The 21875-nt window shown below is 38.7% G+C and overlaps 1 protein-coding gene across 2 annotated transcripts; it reads right to left on the bottom strand.

Annotated features, from left to right (window-relative positions):
• Positions 1-532: 532 nt before the first annotated feature.
• cnsta (consortin, connexin sorting protein a) lies at positions 533-21544 on the bottom strand. Of its 2 annotated transcripts, none has more exons than XM_080885094.1 (13): positions 21451-21544; positions 17065-17160; positions 16528-16929; positions 13747-14465; positions 11108-11138; positions 9201-9287; positions 8343-8424; positions 7502-7523; positions 7198-7264; positions 5856-6412; positions 5158-5343; positions 3789-3942; positions 533-3555 (listed from the first exon to the last, which is right to left on the bottom strand). In XM_080885094.1, the coding sequence occupies exons 2-13, from the start codon at positions 17081-17083 to the stop codon at positions 3347-3349; spliced, it is 2535 nt and encodes an 844-aa protein (XP_080741220.1). In that variant the 5' UTR covers positions 17084-17160; positions 21451-21544; the 3' UTR covers positions 533-3346. The 2 variants fall into 2 exon arrangements, with proteins under 2 accessions (XP_080741220.1, XP_080741221.1); XM_080885095.1 differs by having other exon boundaries at positions 7207-7264.
• Positions 21545-21875: the final 331 nt, after the last annotated feature.

The following is a 21875-nucleotide window of genomic DNA, read 5'->3' as shown; positions in this document are numbered from 1 at the left end:
TCAAGCTCCCAGGCCTCTGGTAGAGGACCCGAGCTTGAAGGATAAACCGCCCGCAGGGGCGTGCTGGGTGTTATATATATATATAATGTTCCTCCTCTACAGCCCCCCCCCCCCCCCAATTTTTGCACATGTCGAGGAGTGTGTCAGGCTACATTTCACTGTGTTATACCTGTATAACTATGCATGTGACAAATAAAGAACCTTGAACCTAAAAGAAGGATTAGCAAACTATGAAAACGGTTGATCTAATTTGTCCTTTAACGGCCAAAGAGCGTGATGCCTTTAGCTTTATGTTAATGTAGTTTTAAATAAGCAGTAAGTTGCATGAAAATAAGCAACCGGTGTGTGTGTGTGTGCATATTTTTAAAAAGAAAAACACCTTTTGGTTTGACTGGTGTCTCTATACATATTGCTTCTATGTGCAATTTGGGACCATAAAAACTTTAATGAATTTATAATAATGCTTTAAAATAAAATAAAAAATTAACTATTGTTACAACACAGAGATAAACACTTATTGTTATTATTTGTTTAGTTATTTTATTGAAATGGAGAAACTTTCACCACATCTGGCACACTAGCATTTTGTTGTTCTCCTTAAAAAAGAAGCCAAAAATGGAAGCTCTCATAAAAACTCTTTTAAATGAATATAACATGTGGGCTAACAAGGAAGAGATGTTCTTTGTTTTTAAACAAAAACAAAAATCTGTGAGAATAAAATAAGAGACTCAAATGATCCATAAAAATGTTTTTAGTGGGACAAAATTCATGCACAGAACTGTGGAATTTCATTCATCTGTTTTATAAGATTTTTCTGCAAAACCAACAGGGGAAAAAAGACATGATTATTCATATCATGCTTACAGATGAAACATCTGTACCAATCGTTGCATCAAAAAGGTGATACTGACAGCAGTAGGACAAACTGCGGGGCAAAATAATAAAAACAGAAACAATCTTCGGCCTAGATGATGGTGTTCAGAAGCATTTGGGAATACATTTTTCTGTGGAATCAGGTAATCTGATGCAAGCTGACAACATGGAGGGGAAAAAGATGCATTTGTTTCTCTTAGCCACTTACACATGAAATCCCTAATTTTATTTTAATTATAAATAATTAAACTCATCTGAAAGATTAAATAAGATGATTTCTGAGTGATCATCATCTGAACCAGCCAGATGACATGTGCAAATAAAAACAAGAGTGAGTCTGCTACCCCCTGTGTCCTGGAAAAATATCCCCATATCCTTAAAAATCAATCATCAGGGTTTTGTGAGTGACATAAAGGACAGAGAATATTGTTTTGTCTATTAGGGATGCATAGGTAAGGTAGGAATCGAATTGTCCGCCTTAAACAGAGATTTGCTTTCTTCACTTCCTGAAAAGATTTTAGGATATGTGGTTTTTCCAGGACTTTTATGGCATCCACTACTACAATAACCAAAAAGAAAAACAGCCAATAAACAAAACACCAAACATTGCATGTACACATTGAAATAACAAGGCAAAATTGAAATTAAGCTGTAAAACTGATTTCAGTAAGACTAAAATGTGCTTTACAATGAGCAGAACATAAGAGTTAAAGCACTGGTGTGAGAATAAAGGGTTGGTTTCATTCACAAATTTCTCTCCATGTCAAACCAGGACTCAAAGTCATCAAATGAAATGGCAAAAATGTTATCTAGTGGACTATTACGGAAGACTGAGAGTAGTTAAGTTATTTTGGAAGATAAGGGGAAAAAACCCCTGAAAAAATAACAGAGCGTGATGCCCAGAATCCCTAAAAACACACAGGCAGACAGTGCTTCATATGATCCCATCAAAACCAAGGCCTGAACAAATTACATACACTGAGCAATTATTGTTTTCCACATAATTATAAAAAGGTCTCCTTGTTTACTTAAATATTTCCACACCCACTTAGCAGTCGAGTGTTTTCTGTTCAAGTGGTCTGTGCAAATATTTAGTGGATATTTTGTTTTATTAAATCAAGTCTACATTTAGAACTGAGAGAATAATGCCTGTAGAAATATTGCAATATCTTTAAAAAAAAATTGTACCGATCTTATGTGCAACAAGTTAGACATCCATTCAACAATATGTACAGAGGCGCACTGTGTTTCTGTACATGTGCTACACAGTGACAGATCTGCCTCAATTAAGTCCGCAAACTGATGTCTGCTCACTGTTAACCCGCTGTTGGTATTTTACACAGAAGAGGGTGGCAACAGGACAACCACATCAAATATGTACAGGGAGAAATAGAAAGCTGCACAGCTAACAAAGATGCAGGACTCAACCCATGAAAATATATATCTACATTTTTCATTCATAGCATGAAGGCAAACATTTTGCTTACCCTTCATTTAAATACACTAAAGTCAATGCAATAAAAAGGACATGTGAGGGGGGTCGGAGGGTCATTTTTTTGACTGATTTATGCCATTTTCCTAATAGAACATAGTTGATGTGACTGTTTCCCATTAGCAGCTCAGTTATGACAAATACCAAAATACCCCTTCCTCTCAGCATATTTTCTGACAATATTCAAATATCTATACATTCATTCAAAACTTTAAGACATAATTAAGACGTAAAGATTTCATTCCAAGTAGGAGACCACAGAAAAATTTGTTCTTGATAAAATTTTAAAAAAGAAAGAAAGAAAGAAAGAATAAAAGAATAAAAGCAACAGCAGTGGTTGCAATGTTATTAAAAATACCCACTGGGCCTCTTCCCATTTGTGCAGTGTGTCGAGGGCATCTATGTGCTCCCTAGTTAACAAACTGCATGTGTGTCTATGCAATATTTACATTTACATGCGTTACGTGTCTCAGGGAACTGATTTTGGGAGAGCAGTGTGAGCAAGTTTGTATCCAGTCATGGTTGATTATCTGTCAGTAATTTTTAAATGGAAGTATTCTAGCTCTCTGCAATTTTATTTTTAGCTTGATAAATTAGTACATATTTAATTTGGAAAAGATTGTGAAGGGCTGCAGTTCAGTTATTTTTCTGTTCAGAAATAAAACTGACAACTTTATTTTGCAGTCTCACTCTGTCTGATCACCTTTTCAATCTAGTGTTTTAAAGAGACATTCGACCTATGACTGAGTGAACTCTGGATCTGTAGTCACAGAGCATTAAAAATGCAGTGGAGCAGGCTTAGAAACGCCAGCTGTATCTGATATAGATGTTCAGACAATAACAGTCACTTTCCGCAGATAAATAACAGATAAATAGTGACTGCCTGGCACCATGACCACAAAAACATTGTTTTAGGAAGTAGCAGAGACTACATTGAACCTACAGTGATAAACACTAAGGTCAGTGGCTCCACATTTTCTGCTATGACCCAGGAGCAAACCAGTGTTGGATCTGAGCTATCCCACGCTGTATCTGGTTAATGTAGAAGTCTGCATTTCTGGAGAAGTCCTGACAGACCGAAGACTGGGCATCGCCCAAAGCACAGTAAAGGGCGGTGCCCCCCACACTGATAAAAACAGTAACCAGGCAAAGCAGGAAGAGGAGCAGGCAGGAGTCGCCACTGCCGACATCTACAGAGAAAGAGATACAGAGAGTTATAGAGATAAATACACAGGATTAATGTGTGCTGGAAATTTGCTGGAATTCGTCAACTATTTTAAACACTCTCACAATGGACTGCCACAGCTGGTGTAATTTAACCTGTCCAGTATTAGAAATGCAGCCACTGCTCTCTTACACTATTTCTGTGTTTATAGAGCGATACGAAACTTTAACCGTCAACAATAAAAGACAAAAAACATACCAGGCTCATAGTGGTCATCAGGAACTTTAAAGCGGACACGTCGTTTGGCAGTGGGCTTCTCAGGTCGAGGGTCTGAGCTAGAAGAAGCACTCACGTCGTCTACGCAGACCTTTCGCTTCTTTAATATGGAGACAAGGCCAGAGGCGGGTGATACCTGAGAAACATAAGAACAACCAGAAATGTTAGCCTGGGTAGACACATCAATCAGTATAAGCACAACTTATATTTACATCATTAAATCTTTTCATACTCTCAGACTGAGTCTTACAGAGCGTGCACCACACCAGCCATGTCCACCAGGTGGCAGCACACCACACAATCAGCAGTGCTGAGTTTTGAACCTTTTTGTCAGTGCTTCCTTGTGACAGAAGTTAAGCACATTAGAGCTTAGATGTTGCCAAGTACAGTGCAAAAGCTGTTCAAATACAGATTACAGTGGCAAATTAATTTTCATCCAGCAGTTGTGCTTATCGACGAGGTAATAATTATATCATCCAAAAGGGTGTGGTTCATGTAGGTCAAATGTTACAATTCTGCCATGAATGATAAATGTCTCATTTCATATCACCCCCACAGATAAGCAGTTTTTATTTTTATATGCATTATTTTTGGCGCTGGAACAAAAAGACATTGTATTAAATCAAACTAAAAAAACATAACAAGGTGTTGCCCTCACTACTGCCTCTGTTTTTTTCTTGGTGGAGAGTAGTTAAATGTCAAACTGGGTTTCACATCAACAAAATAAATCCATCATGGGTATCAGTAATGGTTAGGCAATGGCATTAGCTTTGTTTCAACATAGCAACATGCCTCTGACAATGGAGGGCCTAGAAGGGCAAACACAAACTGAGTCAATCCACACAGACGAGAATGTAAAATGTCCAGCAGACAAAATCTGTTTACAGCCTGGTGTTTCCACCTAATTTAACCTTTAATAAGACTGAACACAGATGCATTTTTTAAATTCAGCCTTTAGGGAGAAGTTAAGTTGCTGATTTGAATGATAGGAATTACATGACAATAACATGCCTTTCTTTTCATCCTATTGGACTAACAGAGTGTCCAAGAATTATCCAATTTAAGTTAAATGCCAACATTACATTTGTATACTACATAACCTAATGTACAAAGGCATCTGTATGTGTGCAATGCATCTGTACATTCTATCAAACTAAACTTGCTAGCATTAACTGATGCTTATAATACACCACACTGTTATCCAAATTTGCTCAGCGCTGGTTTCATCAAATCAAGATTTCAAAAAGCAGGGGGTGATTTGATGTTCGCCATGTCCATCTTTAATATACAGTCCATGCACAGTCACCGAAGACATAAGGAAATAGTGAATCTACTAACAACATGTACTCACCTCCTCTACAGTGATGAGTTTTGCCATTGCATCCAAAGAGGGAGCTTCTCTAATGATGTCAGCTTGGTCTAGATCATAGTCCTCCTCCTCTTCCACTTCCTTCATCTCTGCATGTGGTTCCGGCTGCTTCATGTGAGCCTCGTGAGGAAGGGTTACCTCGTGGTGCAGGGAGGCTTTAGTGCTCTCCTGCAGTAATAGGATACAGATATAACTTAAATGTCAATATACAGTTATGAAGCTGTAATCCATTTTGTTGCTCTGCTCTCTGGTGTAACACACTCTGCTGTAACACTGACTGAGTCCTATGAAAGCAGTGAAAACTGTTCCATTTGCTTTCGTTTTTGAATACTATTGTCCCCATAAACAAAGACAAAGGAGGCTGCATTTGCTTTAAAACAGGTTTTTATGGGTTTTTTTTGTTTGTTTATGTTTTTTTTTATGTTTGATCTTATTGAAACTGAATTGGCCAACACAAAGTACCAAAAGCAATGCAAACTTCATCAACGGAAGAAAACAGGTACTGACTGGGCCTTTTAACAGTGATACATTTTAGCAACCAAAGAAGGAACTCCTAGATAATATTAATAACAGATACTGACTGAACTGTGTAGTTCCTTTAACTGTTTCTTTAAATATATGTAATAAAAATATGTTAAAGCTAAATGAAGTGAGTCTTAAGTAGCCAAAATCATATATACCTGCGTCTCCACATGTAGCCTCTCCTGAGCTCGGGCATCCTGATACAGCTGTTGTATCTCCACCTCTGCCCCGCTGCACACAGTCTCTACTGGGAGAGTTTTCTGACTCACGGAGGACACCCCTTCCCTTTTCTTCTCTTCCCCTTCTTCCTCCTCTCCCTCATCTTCCATTTCCAAAGCCTCCGTTGCCTCTTCCACGTCACCCCCCTCTTCTTGCTCTTCTGCCTCTGTTTCCTGTGCTGGACCTAAATCTTGTCCCTGCTGCTCTGCAGGTTTGGACTGATCCAACTCTTCAGCTGTAGAGGGGTGCAGCCCGTTTCCTGAAATGGTGCATCCTGCCCCTCCTTCTGCCTCTCTTCCCTCTCTGTCATTGCCTTGCTCATCAGTGAGCTGAGATCCATGGAAACCATTTCTCCCCTCTGACTCCATTGGTGGGTGTTCCCTGTCCTTGCCGGAGATCTCAGGGGAACTGAGACCATCAGTCAAATTAACGGAGGGCATGACTGAACAAGAGGTGTCTTCAGCTCTTTGCTCCATCCCTCCTTCAACCTGATGGTCTGCATCAGAGAACACAGTTTTAACAGAAGTGAATAAAACCAGGCATCAGTAACACACTTAAAACCAACTTAAGACCAACCCAAAGCCTCTAATAAACTAATATAAATACTCATAAATAAGAATAGACTTTAAGTGTATACTGAAGTGGAAGCTCCTTGTATCTGACTTTTTACCTCAGAGTAATTGTTTCTTCAATAAGAATTCAACAACAGCTACACTAAACAGGTTTTCTTGATCTGATAACAACATTTTCATCCTTGCATTGTATCTCCTGTTTGAGTGTGTCACAATCGCAACTATGTCCAGTTTCTCTCTTTTCAATAGGATGATGTCAATACTTTGGAAATGACGGTTTTTAAATTTAAATTAATTCCTAGGACCTTTTGAAACACAGTAGAAGCAGAATAGAGATTTCTGCTTCTACAATTTAATCTGCTTTCATAATGTTTGAGGAAGAAAGGAAATCCTAACAATGGGAACACTTGTATGATAGAAACACTTGTATGTCACACACACACACACACACACACACACACACACACACACACACACACACACACACACACACACACACACACTTTTTGAAATTCACACAGTAAAAAATTAAAACTAGGCCAAACTTTACCCTAATGTCTTATTAGTAACACAACAGTAAGTTGAGAATAATACTTTAAAGAGAATTTAAAGAGAGCCACTAGCAACATAACAGTGGTTATTCATATCATAGCTTAATACCAAACAGCATTCAAGTTAAATTATAACCATGCAGCTAATAGTCACTGACCTGACGTACATGAATGCAGAGCACCAACTTCCTCAAATTCAGCTCTCACGAAGTTCAGAGAAGCACACTATTTGAAACCGCATACACAAATTCTTATTAAAAAAATAATACACGTGTAATTTGTAACTTTATTTAACATTGTATTCTTTATCAATTTTACAAATTAAACACAGAACACGACAATGTGCGCCCTAAATACATAAAATGGATATTTCACTGATATCGCTCAGTCTGTGCAAAATATACATAACTTGCACATTCACTACCTGTCACTGACACACATACCAAAAATTACACGTCTTACCTCAGCATCTCTACTCCTTGGTCTATTAAAAAAAAGGAGAGAAACAAAGGAGCACTGACGATTAGTTCTTGTTTTTAGTAAATGAAAACGCAAAATACGGATGACCCTTCTCTACTCTCAGTCTAATATTAGCCTGGACACATTTCCCTTGCTATTACAACGTGTGTTAGTAATACTGCATGTTCTTCTGTGTGTAATACTGCATGTTCTTCTGTGTGTGTGCGTGTGTGTGTGTGTGTGTGTGTGTTAAGCAGAGTGAAACCCTAGCAGTGTGATGGCTCAAATGTCTGAAAGTGCAGCAGCAGCGGACAGGGGCCATATGTTTTATCTATCACTGCAGTGCACATCACACACTAACATATTCATGCTCATAGTGATTCAAGCAGACACGTATATACACAGTCATATAATGTAAAAGGCTGTGTGTCCTGCAAGCATTCTACTCTGAGTAAAAAACTAAACAGCAAGAAGGGGTTTCATTTCTCTGGTGAGGGACACTTACATGAGCCAATAGCACTGCAGGACATATTTTACACAGTCCTCCGCTAATAAAAAAAGAACTCAAACAAAACACACACTCATTATCACAGAGGCGCAGACGATAATAATGTCTGCGCCTCTGATTTGGAATTTGATTTGGAATCAACTGATAATTGTATTGTGAATTGTACTGCGTGTACTGGCTGTGTTGTTATTGAGTTTTTGTGACATCATTGCATCGTCTAGACTTAGCTGACTAGATCAATCAGGGCTGATGTAGTTCTAAACAGAACACCTAGTTTAGATGACATCAAAGACGAAGCTAAAAATACAAATATCATGAAAAGAAGTGCATACTGACCGATTGTGTGTCTGGCAAATGTGTTTAAGACTGTCCAGATGTTGAGCTGCCAGGTCAGAGGGCGTCGTTTTAAACTGACTCTCTAAGATGGAAGAACACACAGAGATAGAGTTAGTACCAGCGTGTTACTAGCAATATATGCTATGTAAGAAAACAAATAAAAACCGGCTTATAACTCTACATGTGACTTGATATTATGGTGACTGAATCTATATTAAATATGTATTACTGTATATGACTGAAGTTTCCTGGATTTCATGACAGTACAGACAATGCTCCTGCTCAGCTCAACCAGGACACATGTGTGCCTACTCTTCAGTGCTTAGGTTGAGGGCAACTGGACTTTTTTTTTTAAATGTTCATGAAGATGTTTTGCTTCCCTTTCAAGAACCTTCTTCACTTCTGTACAATCCACCATATTGTATTAAATATGCAGATAAGTGTACTTACACGTTAGAGAAGCTAAGTCTTTCGAAAAGGTTAAATACTTTAGTGAAATGAGACAGATTTAAATTTAAAAAGACGGCAATTTAAATTACAGCTCTCTTCCCATTTTTTTTTAGATGAGTCTGCCTAAAGCACTGCTCAGAGGCATTACCAACATGGCTCCTGAGTGGCAAGACCTGTTCTTATGAGGACTTTAAATCATACTGTGAGGCTGTTTTAAGCATGCGTGTTGATGCATGCAGTGACAAACACAATATTCAGTAATACAGCAACCTTGCATGTCTCCATGTTCATTTTTAAACATTATGAGCACTACTTTATTACAGCTTCTTCCCTGATGCTTAGGATTGAAGAAAGTGTTTATTACTAGCATGACCCTACAGGTCAACAGGTGTGTGCGTTGTGTGTTACCCCACTGCTGCTGAAGTGCATTCAGGTTATCCAATACTCTCTGGTGATAGTCTCTCTCTAGCTGGATGCACCATAACGCCCGCTGGTCTGAACACCACAGGTTAAGAAATGTAAAAAATAAGTAAATCAAAATTCCGCACATGCACATCATCACACCACACTGGGAACGCTGAAAATTGCAGTAACTTTTAAACTCTTGTGGCTATCTGTTTGAAAACCATTAGAGTTGACAAAAGGGTATTTCTGGGGGAAAAAAAGGACGACAGAGAGACGAGGACGGAGAGGAAGGCCACGAGAGACAGAGGGGGAACGCAGTGCACGATTCTGTCTCATGTTTATGGATATGAGCAGCGAAAACACAATCCTTCTTTGACGTGGCTCAATGCTTTCTCTCTCTCTCTTTCTAACTAACCCTCTATACATGCATGACATAGCTAAGCTGGCTTCCCTACTCTTTGACACTTTCTGGTTTTCCCTCCCACTGTGTATCTTTCATCAGATTAAACCTCCAGTTCTTTCTCAGTCATGCTCTTCTGCCTTTCATCTTCCTCTTACTGTTTGACACTCAATCGTCATTGACTCCAAGTGCATTTTTGAGTTTTCTGTCGGTGAAGTATTCCCTGTGTATATGTGCTATATGGAACTTATTCAGTCCACGTCTTGAAAAACAGGCCAACTGTCTGCACAATGAACCACTACAATAATAAGCAACCATAACGAGTATTTTCAATGAGTAAGCAAAAAAAAAAAAGACAAGAAAATGAAGAAAACATAATTATAAAATACAGACTTGACACTCAAACAATCCTGAAATTAAACTGTAGTAATAGTAGAAGTTCCACTGCTGCAAAATTAGCAAAAAAAATTTTAAGTGGTTTTTAATCAGGTTTGAATGATTCTGAATTCTGAATATGCTGTTTTATATCACAGCGACCATTGAAATTAAAGTCATTTCACAAATGCTTCAATAACTAGAAAAAAGCATAAAAATGGCTGACACGTAGCGAAACTTGCTTCTTTCTTCTTCTTCTTTTTTTTTTTTTAAACTAAAAGTGCTCTTCTTATCCCTCAAAAATCTTATGGCGTCATGCACTAGCGTAAAAATGATCAGCCAATTAGAAAACTTACAATGCTATAGTTTTTCTAACTCTATCGTATGTTTGTGCTTAGAAACTTGGATGCAGCACATTGACAGGTAGAGCCTGGTCAGTGCTCTGTATACGGTTTCTTTGAAGAGGCACAAATACACAGCAATGGTAGCCCAGATGACAAGTTTTACTACTGTCCATGCTGTTCTTAAATTGTGAAGTTGGGAGGCTGGTAGAGATGCTATAACTTCATGAGTGGGAAATTTGACCCGAGTGGGTGTTCCCATTGAAAATTATGACTCAGAATTTGGGATTTCCCACTTCAAATGTGTGAGCTGCATGTGCAGCAGACTGAGGTCAATAAAAAATAATTACTAAATGAAAGACTGAAAGATGGTGAAAGACTTCCCATTTATTCATAAATAAAAAACAATGCAAAAATGGAAACTAGTAAAAACTCATCTGTCCTTCTCTGAAAAGAATATTCTTCCAGCATTACATTTTTCTTGTCATGTCATGAAAGGCGACTGAAGTTTAAAATTTAGAGCTAATCTTTCGTGTTTATCTACCTCGTAAACCTTGAGGCTTTCTTTGAAAGCCAGCTCAGATTTAAGCACGATTTCACTCTGATTCCTCCACACTTCCTCTTTTCATTTTTGCCTCATTTAATCTGTCTCTTCCTTCCTTCTTACCGTTGAGTCACATCTGCCCGGACAAGCAGGCAAGAAGCACACAGGAGAAAAGTGTGAGAAACATTTTGCACAAGTCAAAATAAAACCTGGCCACCCCATCAACACACCAACAGGACCACAAGGATACAATCTCCATGAAGGACAAAGGCCTCAGCAATCTGTAGAGAGAGAGATTACAGCTTTTAATAAAGTGCATGTTGAGGAAACAGGTTAAATTAAGGTTTAAAACCAGACTGAAACTAATCCTCACGTAGAGGGATTCCTCAACATGACACAAGTGTCAAAAATTTCCATATAGAAAACTAGAAAAAAATTATACAAATATGCAATTTAGAAACACAATACAGTACAGAGCTGTCCTTCTACTGCAGCAATAAATTCTATAATCATTAACCATGCCATTGAAGAAAAACATATAATCTGCTCTTTGTGACACACAACAAAGTAAGCTGTTAGGTCAGTCACACAAGTGAGTGAAAATGAGAGAGAAAAGAAAAACAGCAAGGGAGAAAAAACGAGAGACCATGGTCGACACTCTACCTCTTTTCAGTGTCTCTTGTTCAGCTGATAACAGAACAGGAGAAGTGTGTAAGAGAAAGAGAGAGCGCGAGAGGAGGAGGAGGAAAGGAGGGCACAAAAAGCTCTCGCATTTCTAATGAAGTGCGGGGTGGTGACGACTCAGTGACCTTTTCTAGGTAACTGTGCCGGGATGGTTTAGATACAAGAGGAGCTTAAAGCTGTTTCCAGTCTCTTCTGCAAATAACCATCCGTTGCACCAAAAATACGGATCAATTTAAAATGGATTTATTTGTCCCCGCATCAATTATGACTAATATATAACATATTCACTGACATAAATAATTAAAATATACTTCTCCTTAAGTTTTCATTGTTCTACTTTGTGAGCAAACAAAGAGCGTTTAAAGATTATACATATACTGGACTGTCTAGAAATTACTCCAAGGATGTTTCTCTGTGGTTAACACACACACAGTCATCTTTAGACTTTGAGCCTCATTTGTTTCTCCTCATTGCTCGCTGCTTTCCTTTTCTGTTTGTTGTCCTACAATTCATATTTATGCTAATGACACTGGTTTCAAAGCTGGCAGTCATTCATGACCCCAGCCTTTCTCTCCCTCCCTCATTTTTACACCACCAATGATGTAAATCTCCCACTACAGAGGCATGTTTGCTATGCCATTCCTCCATTTGTCCCTCCCCAACAAAGCCAGAGTATGTTCCCCTTTAGTAATTCTGTTGATCTGTCAGCAGGGCAACACAAAAACCAATAAAGTGGCGCATGACCATTGTGGCAACACTAGATATTGCTCTTTAGAATTATGGGATAGGGTAAATGACTTAATGGAGTACTGCACTCTTCAAGCGCCCTTTCAGTTTGCCAATCCAGTTTTATCTTAATCAGCAGCTAAAACTTTGAGCGGCTTTATAGTTTATAAATTGAACAAAGACAAATTTAAGATGTTTAAAATAGTAACTTCTATAATCATTTTCCCAGTGGGTGTTATTTTTGTAATGTAGACAAAAGGTGTGTGCTCATGAATGAAGTGACATTAAGTGTGAGCTCGCCCATGAAAAGCCTAAGAACTTTTCCATAGCAAGTCCAAAGGGGTAGCGATGCCCTGATTGACCAACAAATGACCTGAATTTGCAGATTCTGAGCATTCTCAGACCTGACTGCTGATCGGCCAGTCAGCCTCACGTGTCCAATGGCATGCTAGTCCCTTTCATTTATGTGTGATTGTCGTGTACACACTCACAGTCATCTACTAACATGTTGTGGAAGCTCTTCACTGTAAGCGAAGACACAAAGTTCACGAAACTAAGGTGTAGGGCAACCACCACAATAACGTTCGTACCAACAAACCTAATCAGACTAAAGAGGCTATCAAAGGAAAGCTATCCAAAGCTCAGAAACAGCCACAAGCCAGCAGCCTCAGCACGAGCAACAGATCAAAGCAGTAGTGATGAAAATGACAAAAACTGAGTTTCACTTCACCAGATGCCCCGATATCTGGAGAAGTAAGAAACATACGGGTGATGTAAGTAGCTGATATTTGTTTTGCTATATAAATCTGCTGCACCTGCTTTTGTTTGTTTTGTTCATAGGAAGCAAAACAAATGGTCCCCACTTACTCACTGTGAATGGTTTTGACCTTTACCTGATCCATTCGTACACGGGCGTGATCAGTCTCAAACTTTGGACTATGTAACTAGCAGGGTAAAGGCCACTTAATGTTTGATCCACCTGCTTCTTCACTGCAACTGCCAAGAAGTGATGTCTAAAAAAGTTTGAGGCTCCAGTGAATGTGTGAACGCAGATGTAGACACCTGTTTGCCTGGAAGTAAAAATAGGCTGGGTGTGCCTTTTAGAGATATTTAATAATCAAACTGACAGAAATATTCAAACATTCACACACCCTCAGGAGCCGCATGTTCAATCATGCAGGTCTGTGAGGGAGCATCTATGAAGATAGAAACACTCAGGATTTGTGTGTTTATCTAGTGTGCATGAAGCTTTTTAGTGTACTTAAATGCATACCTGAATTTTAGTTTGTGTGTCACTGAACACACCCCTGCTTTAGGGTACAAAGTGCCACTGCAATTATGAGGTTGAGTGATTTATTAACAACTGTGAGAGCAAAAGTTTAGAGAGACTCGAATGAGAGAAAGCAACAAAGTATTTAAGAGCAGTGAGTTCAAATGAGACGCAATCAGTGATGTAAGTGGCAGTAGTGTTTGCAGTACCTGGTGAAGGGACTGTGGAAGGTGGCTGTCATCTCCTCTTTGTGCCAACTGCTCAAGGGACTCCAACAGAGCACAGCCTGGAATAGATCCTGAGGCACAAGCGGGAACTGAGAAACAAGTGGCCACTGGAGTGGAGGTAATGTATTCCTGATTTGATAATGAAGGTCCTGTGATGGAGGTGGAGTCTGTTCCAGTAGTTGTAATCCCCATGGTGAAGTTGAGGGGCTCTTGGGATGCACTCACAGCGGATGAGGCAGTGGAAGTGTTAAACTTTGCTAACTCAGTTAACGTAAATGTCTCTGTAGCTGAGGTGTTATATCCTGCATGTGAACCGGTAGACCCTCTAGCACCTTTTGGCCCACAGTTTAAGGCAGGCTCCGTGGATGAGGTAAGTTGTTCTGTAGTGAAGTTTGTATTTTTTGCTATTATTTTAGTAGTTGCTGTGACACATGTAGGCTCAGTGCCTGAGGTTAATATTTGCGATGTACAATCCATCGGCCCCGTACTGAAAGCAGATCCATGTGTGCAGGTGATAGACGCCGTGGAGTAGGCACCTGATCCAGTTTTTGACATACGAGTGTCCATTTCAGCATCATTCTGGATCGATTCCACTGAACCGATGGGATATACGGTTTCTGGACTGCCCGCTGGAATGACTGGGGATGTAGGCTCTGGACTGGTTCCAGGACTAAAAGGATAAGGATTCTCCAACAGGCTCCCTGTGGATGTAAATAAAGAAATTAGCAAACAGGAAGAAAGATAAGAGGAAAACAGACAATTACTGAGGAACTGCAAATATGCCAGTGTGTAAAAAAATTTAAAATCAACACGTTCCTCCAGAGAAGCAAACTGATTATGAGTATATAACCACAGTCATATTTTAATCACTTCAGAAGACATTAAGTTCCTTGAGACTTACCCTAATGACTTCTTCCCTAATCTTAATTCTAACTCTAAAGACAACCATATTATCTTATTTACTGAGTCTTCATCTTAAAATTTAATGATTGACATTATAGGAACTGTTATATCCTTACAAAGCAACTATATAAACAGACTGTTTCCCCACAATTTACATAATACAAATACATTATGGCAATATATTATCCCTGTTATTATTCCATCAGTGCATGAACACACACACACACACACACGCACGCACACACACACAGTTGTAGATAAGTCAATGCTGGCTGCTAGCAGGCCTTAAGGCTTACAACCAATAAACACACAAATGTAAATATGGGAGCTGTGCTAAGCTCACAGTTTTGCAGTGGCTTGCCGACACAGCTGTTTGTGTGTTTGCAGCATGTGTGTGTACGCCAATGCAGGAGTGAACAGGAGTGAACTTGTGAGCTATCAAGTGGTGTTACTCTGTTTTGACACAGACAGTGGCAGAAACTTTAAGTGTGCTTATGCCTTACTCTCTATTTGGAAGAGGATGATCTATTCTCTAATGTTAAGGCCAAGGCACTGTCTACTACACTTCATAGTTTGTTTTTCTGAGCCACTTTAAGGTCATCTTCCATTTGATATGCTTGTTTTTTTGTTTGCTTGTTTTTTACATGTCAGAGTTCTTATTTCCTTTTGTTTAATGTGAGCCATTTGATTTATTTCACTTTACTGTATTCGACTACACTTTTCACACAAGTTTTGTATTTTATTTAATATTTTACTTTTACTTGCCTTTAATTTTTCTATTTAATTGAACTCTTGTTGTGTAGCGTTACCCTTATTGCCATGTTTTGTTTTATATATTATACTATTTTTTAACATTATTTATTTGATCTATTCTATTGTATTTAAGCAATTTTGGGATTCAATATTTTGTCTTCTACTTCTTTTGTCTTTCTCTTAACTTATTCCTCTACTCAGATACCCTCCTCGCTCTACATGCAGCCGCCCTCAATTAGATTTGTTCAGGTTCACTTTCTTGAGTCACTTTTTCTAGTTACATGATCGATGACATCATCACCCCCAGACAGACTGACCTCAATCCAATATGCTGACCACTTAATGCATTACACCAAAGGCATTTAAACAGTAAGCCTGATCCTGAGCAGAACGCTGGATTCTTCTTGAATTGTTACGCAGTAATACTTCAAACACAGCCTCTACACACTAATATTACTGAGTGTTTAGTTAGCATTTGTGAAGAAGTGTTGCACACCTAGCATTTACATGCTGAGATTGTAGGCAGGAAAACATTTAACAAACTAGATTACACTTCTAATTAAATAACTACTTTTTATAATACTTAATTTGTGTGTCACACTGTAAACTGGAATTTTTTAAATCAATTACGTGCATAACTTTAAAAAAAAGGCATTCCTGGATTGTTAACATGTTGGAATTTCTGTATTTTTTTCATTATTTGTTAAGTAGCTTCTTTAAACAAACTGAAGGATATACTAGTGGCTGTGATTTGACCTTTTGGGAGTAGACATTGACTTACATTAGTGTGGCCAGGTTTTAAAGTTTAATAATAATTTTTAACAGTAGATAGACAAAAATTCTGTAAAAATAGACTAATGTCAGCAAAATCATAAATAAAAATATAAATAAAATGTATCCTCTTTGTTATGATTTTTCATTTAGTCACTCCCTCTGCCTACAGTCTTGCTTCCAGCAGCTGCGTTACCAATTTTACTTGAGTGATGCCTCCACGGTGATGAATCCTGTTTAGACCTGAAGTGCCTTCCTGGTGAAGGCTGAGGACACTGTTCTCAGGAACAGAAATAAGATTCTGTGATTATGTGTGCAGCTCATTGAGTCTCCTACCAGTTTCTGAATATGAAGAGTCTGTCATGGGAGTGTCTGGAGACTGGCAGCGATTTAAACAGCTCGACTCCGCCGATTCCTCCTCGTCATCGTCTTCCTTCATCGCTTCATCAATATCATCTTCCTCTTCCTTCTCTTGGTTTCTTCCTATGCATCCCTCCTTTCCCAGTCCCATTTCCTCTTCCTTCTCATTGTTGTTAAGACCGATTTTTTGGATGGAACCACATCTTCCCTCATCCCCATTTTGTGAAAGAGAGACACTTTGAGTTGGCGTGAGTGTGTTTGTCTCATTGAGGTTTCGGGTTTGAGCAGTGAGGGCTTCAGAGTTGGGTAGGTTGTCACAGAGGTCCACCCCGCCCCCCTGAATCTGTGACATTGCTCCACCCTCCCTCTCAAACTGATCTAAGAGGATAAAGATAAATCAAAAATCAGCTGAAATTCTTACACAAAACAACTGAATTCTGCACAGTATGAACCTCTACACTGGTTCATCACATCCAATTTGTTGAACTTGTTGGACAAGAAAAGAATTTTAACCTTCATCACCATGATCCATTGAGCTCCACCCAAACAATGCTTGACCTTTGAGTTTGAGGGCCAGTGCCACCTTTTGGAACAAGCCCTTCTTCAAGCCTGCAGAGATAAAGGAGATAAGACAGAGAATAGGCATAAAGTTAAAGAAGCAAAGACCATGTTAAACTCCACTGACAGTGAAAGCGAGGAACGGCAAAGGGATAGACACAAACAAGTTTGTCATCATTCCCAAAGATTCAAACAAGCCATACGGCTTAAACAGGAATGCGTCAGATGCAACACTCCTGTGTACACCTACGTGTACGGTGGTAGATTAGATGCGTACAAACAAATACATTCATTTACATAGCGATTACACGATATGAGTTGGAAGACTGCTCCCTTTTCCCTTTAAGAGACAAAAACCTGACAGAAAAAGCTGAAAACTTAAATAGAGAAACAAAAATGTGTCCTGCCACTGGGTGGCTTGAACTCAAGATCTCTTCCAGGGCCTGCTTCTCGTCCTGCTGAGGTAACAGACTTCATGTATCACTGGGTTTATAATGCTGACATGAGGAGCAGACTTAGGGTGCCTGTTAACAGCCTGACAAATTATTTTTGCCATGCAACAGATGAACGAAGACCTGGATAAATGCAGCTTAAAGTTGTTGTTTATATATATATTTTTCAAATGAATTAATGAAAAAGCTGGTAACACTAATGTGTGTTCGTAGAGAAGACGCATTGCTGTCCATTCACAATATGACATAATTTGGTTATTAAGACATCCAAACAAATACAGCTGCATTTAATTCCTTCATTACAATAATCTGATCTACACCGCACACTTCGTAAGACACAGCCTCTAGGTCTCTATGTGGAAACTACAAATTTGTTTGTCTATGGTTCATTTATTGCCCTTGTGCTGTGACCAGTTTTGATCCACAACACGACATCTGGGTTTCAGCTATGAGAAAACTCTAGAAAGAAAAAAATGCCCAACTAGGGATTTAAATGCTAAATTATTAGGATTAAGGTGTAAAAATCTCACAATCTGACAGTTCTTCAAATACCAATTAAAATTGGACAACAACTGAGACACCAAGTGCAGACTAGAAAAAGAGAATAGAAAAGACACAATAACATTTACACAAGAGCCGGAACAAATGGAATAAAGGATAAATATCCCAATCCCATAACATATATAAGGTCTATATGAGGCAAATCAAGCTGCAGAGAAATCCAAAGAATAGTAACACTACAAATGGCCCAAAAGAATGACCCCTTTCTGACAGCGTTTTACAGATTTCTGGTTTATTGTTGTATGCACTTCTGAATCGATGTACAGTGGCAGGCGACTTAGTTTTACTAGCTTATGCATGTTTAGACGGGAACAAGACAAACAGGCATGTGTGACTCGTATATTTGTTGTTACTTTGCCATGTTTTGACCACAAATAACAGTATTGTCTGCAAACAAAACAGCCACTAATACTTGTTTCGTACCCTTCCTGTTTGGCACGCATTTCAACTACAAGCTCAATGCAACCAATCTCTGGATATTACCTATACTCTCTAATGTCAACATAAGAGGTCAGCATTCAAATACTGTGAGAAAACAGCTCACACAGAGCAAAAGTACTGATAAATTGACATTATTAGATGATCTAGAGTCAGGAAGTGTGAATAAGGAGCAAAAACTGACTACGAGAGAAAAAGTCTGACTAGCAAAAAGAAATTTTCAGCACATATTTCTTATTATTTTCATATAAATTGAAAAAAAAAATGGCGCCCCTTAAGGTATTACTGGATGGGCAGCAACTTTGCCTCTGGTCACCAACCAACATTTTTCACCATTTTTTGACTCAGCAGAAAGATAAAATCTCAAACCTCAACAAAATGGCTAATAAAAGCCTATCTCAGTGGAATAAGGCTGTCCTGGTTTCCTGCAGCACTAATTATTCTTCCTGTAATTCTGCATTACTCTGGCAAAGACCAAACATTTAGAGAGTTAAAAGGGAATGCGTGGATAGACACACCAAACATAACTCTGATTCCCTTCTTCCATGAAATTCCTCATGGACGTGTTTGTAAAATATGGTAACAAAGAAGAAGCATGAGTGAACCAATCAGCACCGCGATGTGCTTTCTACAGATAGAGGTGAAATCCTATGGGATGCTGCACCACCCTGTCTTTATGTTGCATCCGCTCTGTATATTTAATCAAGAAAAGAAACCTTCTGTATGGGAAACAAAGTGTGCTTTAATATCTCTAAAAATAATAAAACTCCTTAAAATCACACTGAGACACAAACAGCGCTGTTACATAATTGTTGAAAGCTCTGAATGTCCCTTTGGTATACAGCGTTAATGCCCATGTACGGTCTTAATGTTTTCATGCTTCAAACAAACATCTGAGGCATTAAAAGATAAAACAATCACCAGCCTAGAGAGAAACATGGATAGCTGATGATGTTTAAAAAAACAAGAGTTGCCTTTTTTTTAATCACTATCTGTTAATGCACCTCTCCCACTGAGTCATTTAGCCATAAAACCATCCATCCTCTCCTCCTTTGTTTGGGCCTTACTCCACAGGGGGACCATGAATTATGAAAGACAAACGGAAAAGGGAATTCAGCCAAAAGGACAAACACAAAGGTGTAAGAAGACACAGACCCTGTCCTGTGAAAGGACCACTGCAAAGACATGAGACCTGCAGCAGTGATAGAGACAGGGGAGGCAGATGGCCAATTATGTTGACCTATAGGTTTTGTATACAATGTAGCTAAATGCATCTAGTCACCAAAAGTTGGGGATTAGTGCTGGCCACTTTTCCAGTTCAGAGCAGTCTCTTTGACCTGCGACTGAAACACTTTAGGGACCAGCCCAGGCCACTGGATAGATTTGCAATGGAATTGTAATAATTTCGTTTCGTTCATTGGTTACCTGTTGGTTAATAATTTTAGAATGGACTTTAAGTTTTTTTTTAAGAAGGCCCGCTCCGAGCTTGTACAGAAGTATATTTCAGATCTTCTGACACTACACACCCCTCATCATAACCTCCATTCTGGCCATCCCACAATTTCGGCTGAGATCAACAAGGGTAATAGAGATTTTTCTGTTTGAACAACTATTCTTTAGAAGAACCTCACTGTTTGTCGAGCTCACTGTCATCTTTTAAATTCCTCTAAATGACATCTTTTTATAAACAAGCTTTTCCCACTATGAGTTATCATTTTTAATTTATTTATTTATTTGCTTTTAAACCTACTTGCTTTTTACCTATTATTCATTTGTAATTGCATCTATTTCCCCTTTAGGTTTGTGCTGCACGTTTCCCTTTTATCTTTTCTTAAGTGTTTTATTTGTCGTTTGTTTCCTAGCTTGTCCTGTAAACCTTTTTATTTTTGAAGGTGCTAAATAAAGACAATATGCTTATCAAGATGCAATTATTACTTAGTATTATTTCTAAATAGAAAGTTAAAAGTATTTCCAGAGTTTTTTTTTATGAATTGTTTGAAATATAAACAGCACAATAAAATAGTTCTAAATACAAAACTTTACATGTGAGTGTTTTGTTCCTTTTTTATTTTTTAGATAAACTTTGGTCTGCAATGCATTTACTTTTTAAAGGTATCGCATCCTATTGATCAATTATTCGTTTGTTTGTTTTTTAATATATGTTTTTCATCGGATTACATGGGGGGGAAAGCAGGTCTGGGTCGCCTTAGCGATGTGTATATGTATATATGTGGCCCTATAGGTGAAAATGAGTTGGACGAGCCTGCTTTAACCAATGTGTTGTTAGCAGCTAACCTAATTAAACCTAGCTCGACAAGTTGGTTAATATTATACCCCCAGATATTTAAGCTAATGTTATCCAGGCAAGACATAAAATAACGTGGAGCACATGAACTGCCAGCAGACAGGAACAGTCACTTCCCGTTTTGACACGGACTTCGTAAAAATTAGCTGATTAGCAATTGTAAGTTGGTTATTTAACCGAATATTAGATGGGTTAGATGACAGGCTAGCACACGTTAAATGTAAATTAGCTCGGTGGCAATGGTTACACTTGATTTGATGTTAACGTTACGCTTCATTGCGGACTAGTGCCGCTTCGCCAAACTGCTCGAAAATGAGAACAGCTTATAACCAACTGTTTGTGTTAGACCCACAGACTGTTAATATGCAGTAACTAGTTAGACCCGTTTGCTATCGATACTTGATGCTGATGTGACAGATTGGTTTTCGTACATGTTGCTATTAAGCTAACGTCAGCTAGCGCAAGCAGAGTACATTAGATCACCTTTGAAACGCACACATACGTTGACGTTACATAAAGGAGCTAGCTTGTAAATCAGCTGACATTAGAAACAGCGACGGCACAGAAGAGAGACATGACACTTACGGCTGAAAAGGGTGGCCGAACGATAAAAACTAACATCTGACACCTTGCCGGAGATGTTGTGAAGACTGTCACCCACAGGCAGCAGCAGCCAGGGGTCGTTGCTAACGCTGTCATCGTCGGGCCTGTGCTGCATTGTCGCCATCTCGTGTCTTTTCACTGTTAGCACAGTTCTGTCCACTATCTTCTGCTCTTGTTTTCATCCACAGCTACCTGACTGCATCGAACTGTAGACTCGGTAATAAAATAAAATCTCTTGTACCTCGTCCTACACAATGAGAAAAATCCCCCCCTCCCTTTTCTGTCTCAAAAAGCTGAAAATGTCATCTGAAATAGCACCTAACATTTTTATGTTATTGTGATAGATGAAAAAGTATGTGCACAAAGACTGACGCTTTTTGCCATAAAAAACAAAAAACAAAACAATT

Source organism: Rhamphochromis sp. 'chilingali' (genome assembly GCF_963969265.1).
Source record: "Rhamphochromis sp. 'chilingali' genome assembly, chromosome: 6".
NCBI classification, from domain to species: Eukaryota; Metazoa; Chordata; class Actinopteri; order Cichliformes; family Cichlidae; genus Rhamphochromis; species Rhamphochromis sp. 'chilingali'.
Note: the sequence above shows the minus strand (reverse complement) of the source record. Positions and strands in the feature narration are given on the sequence as shown.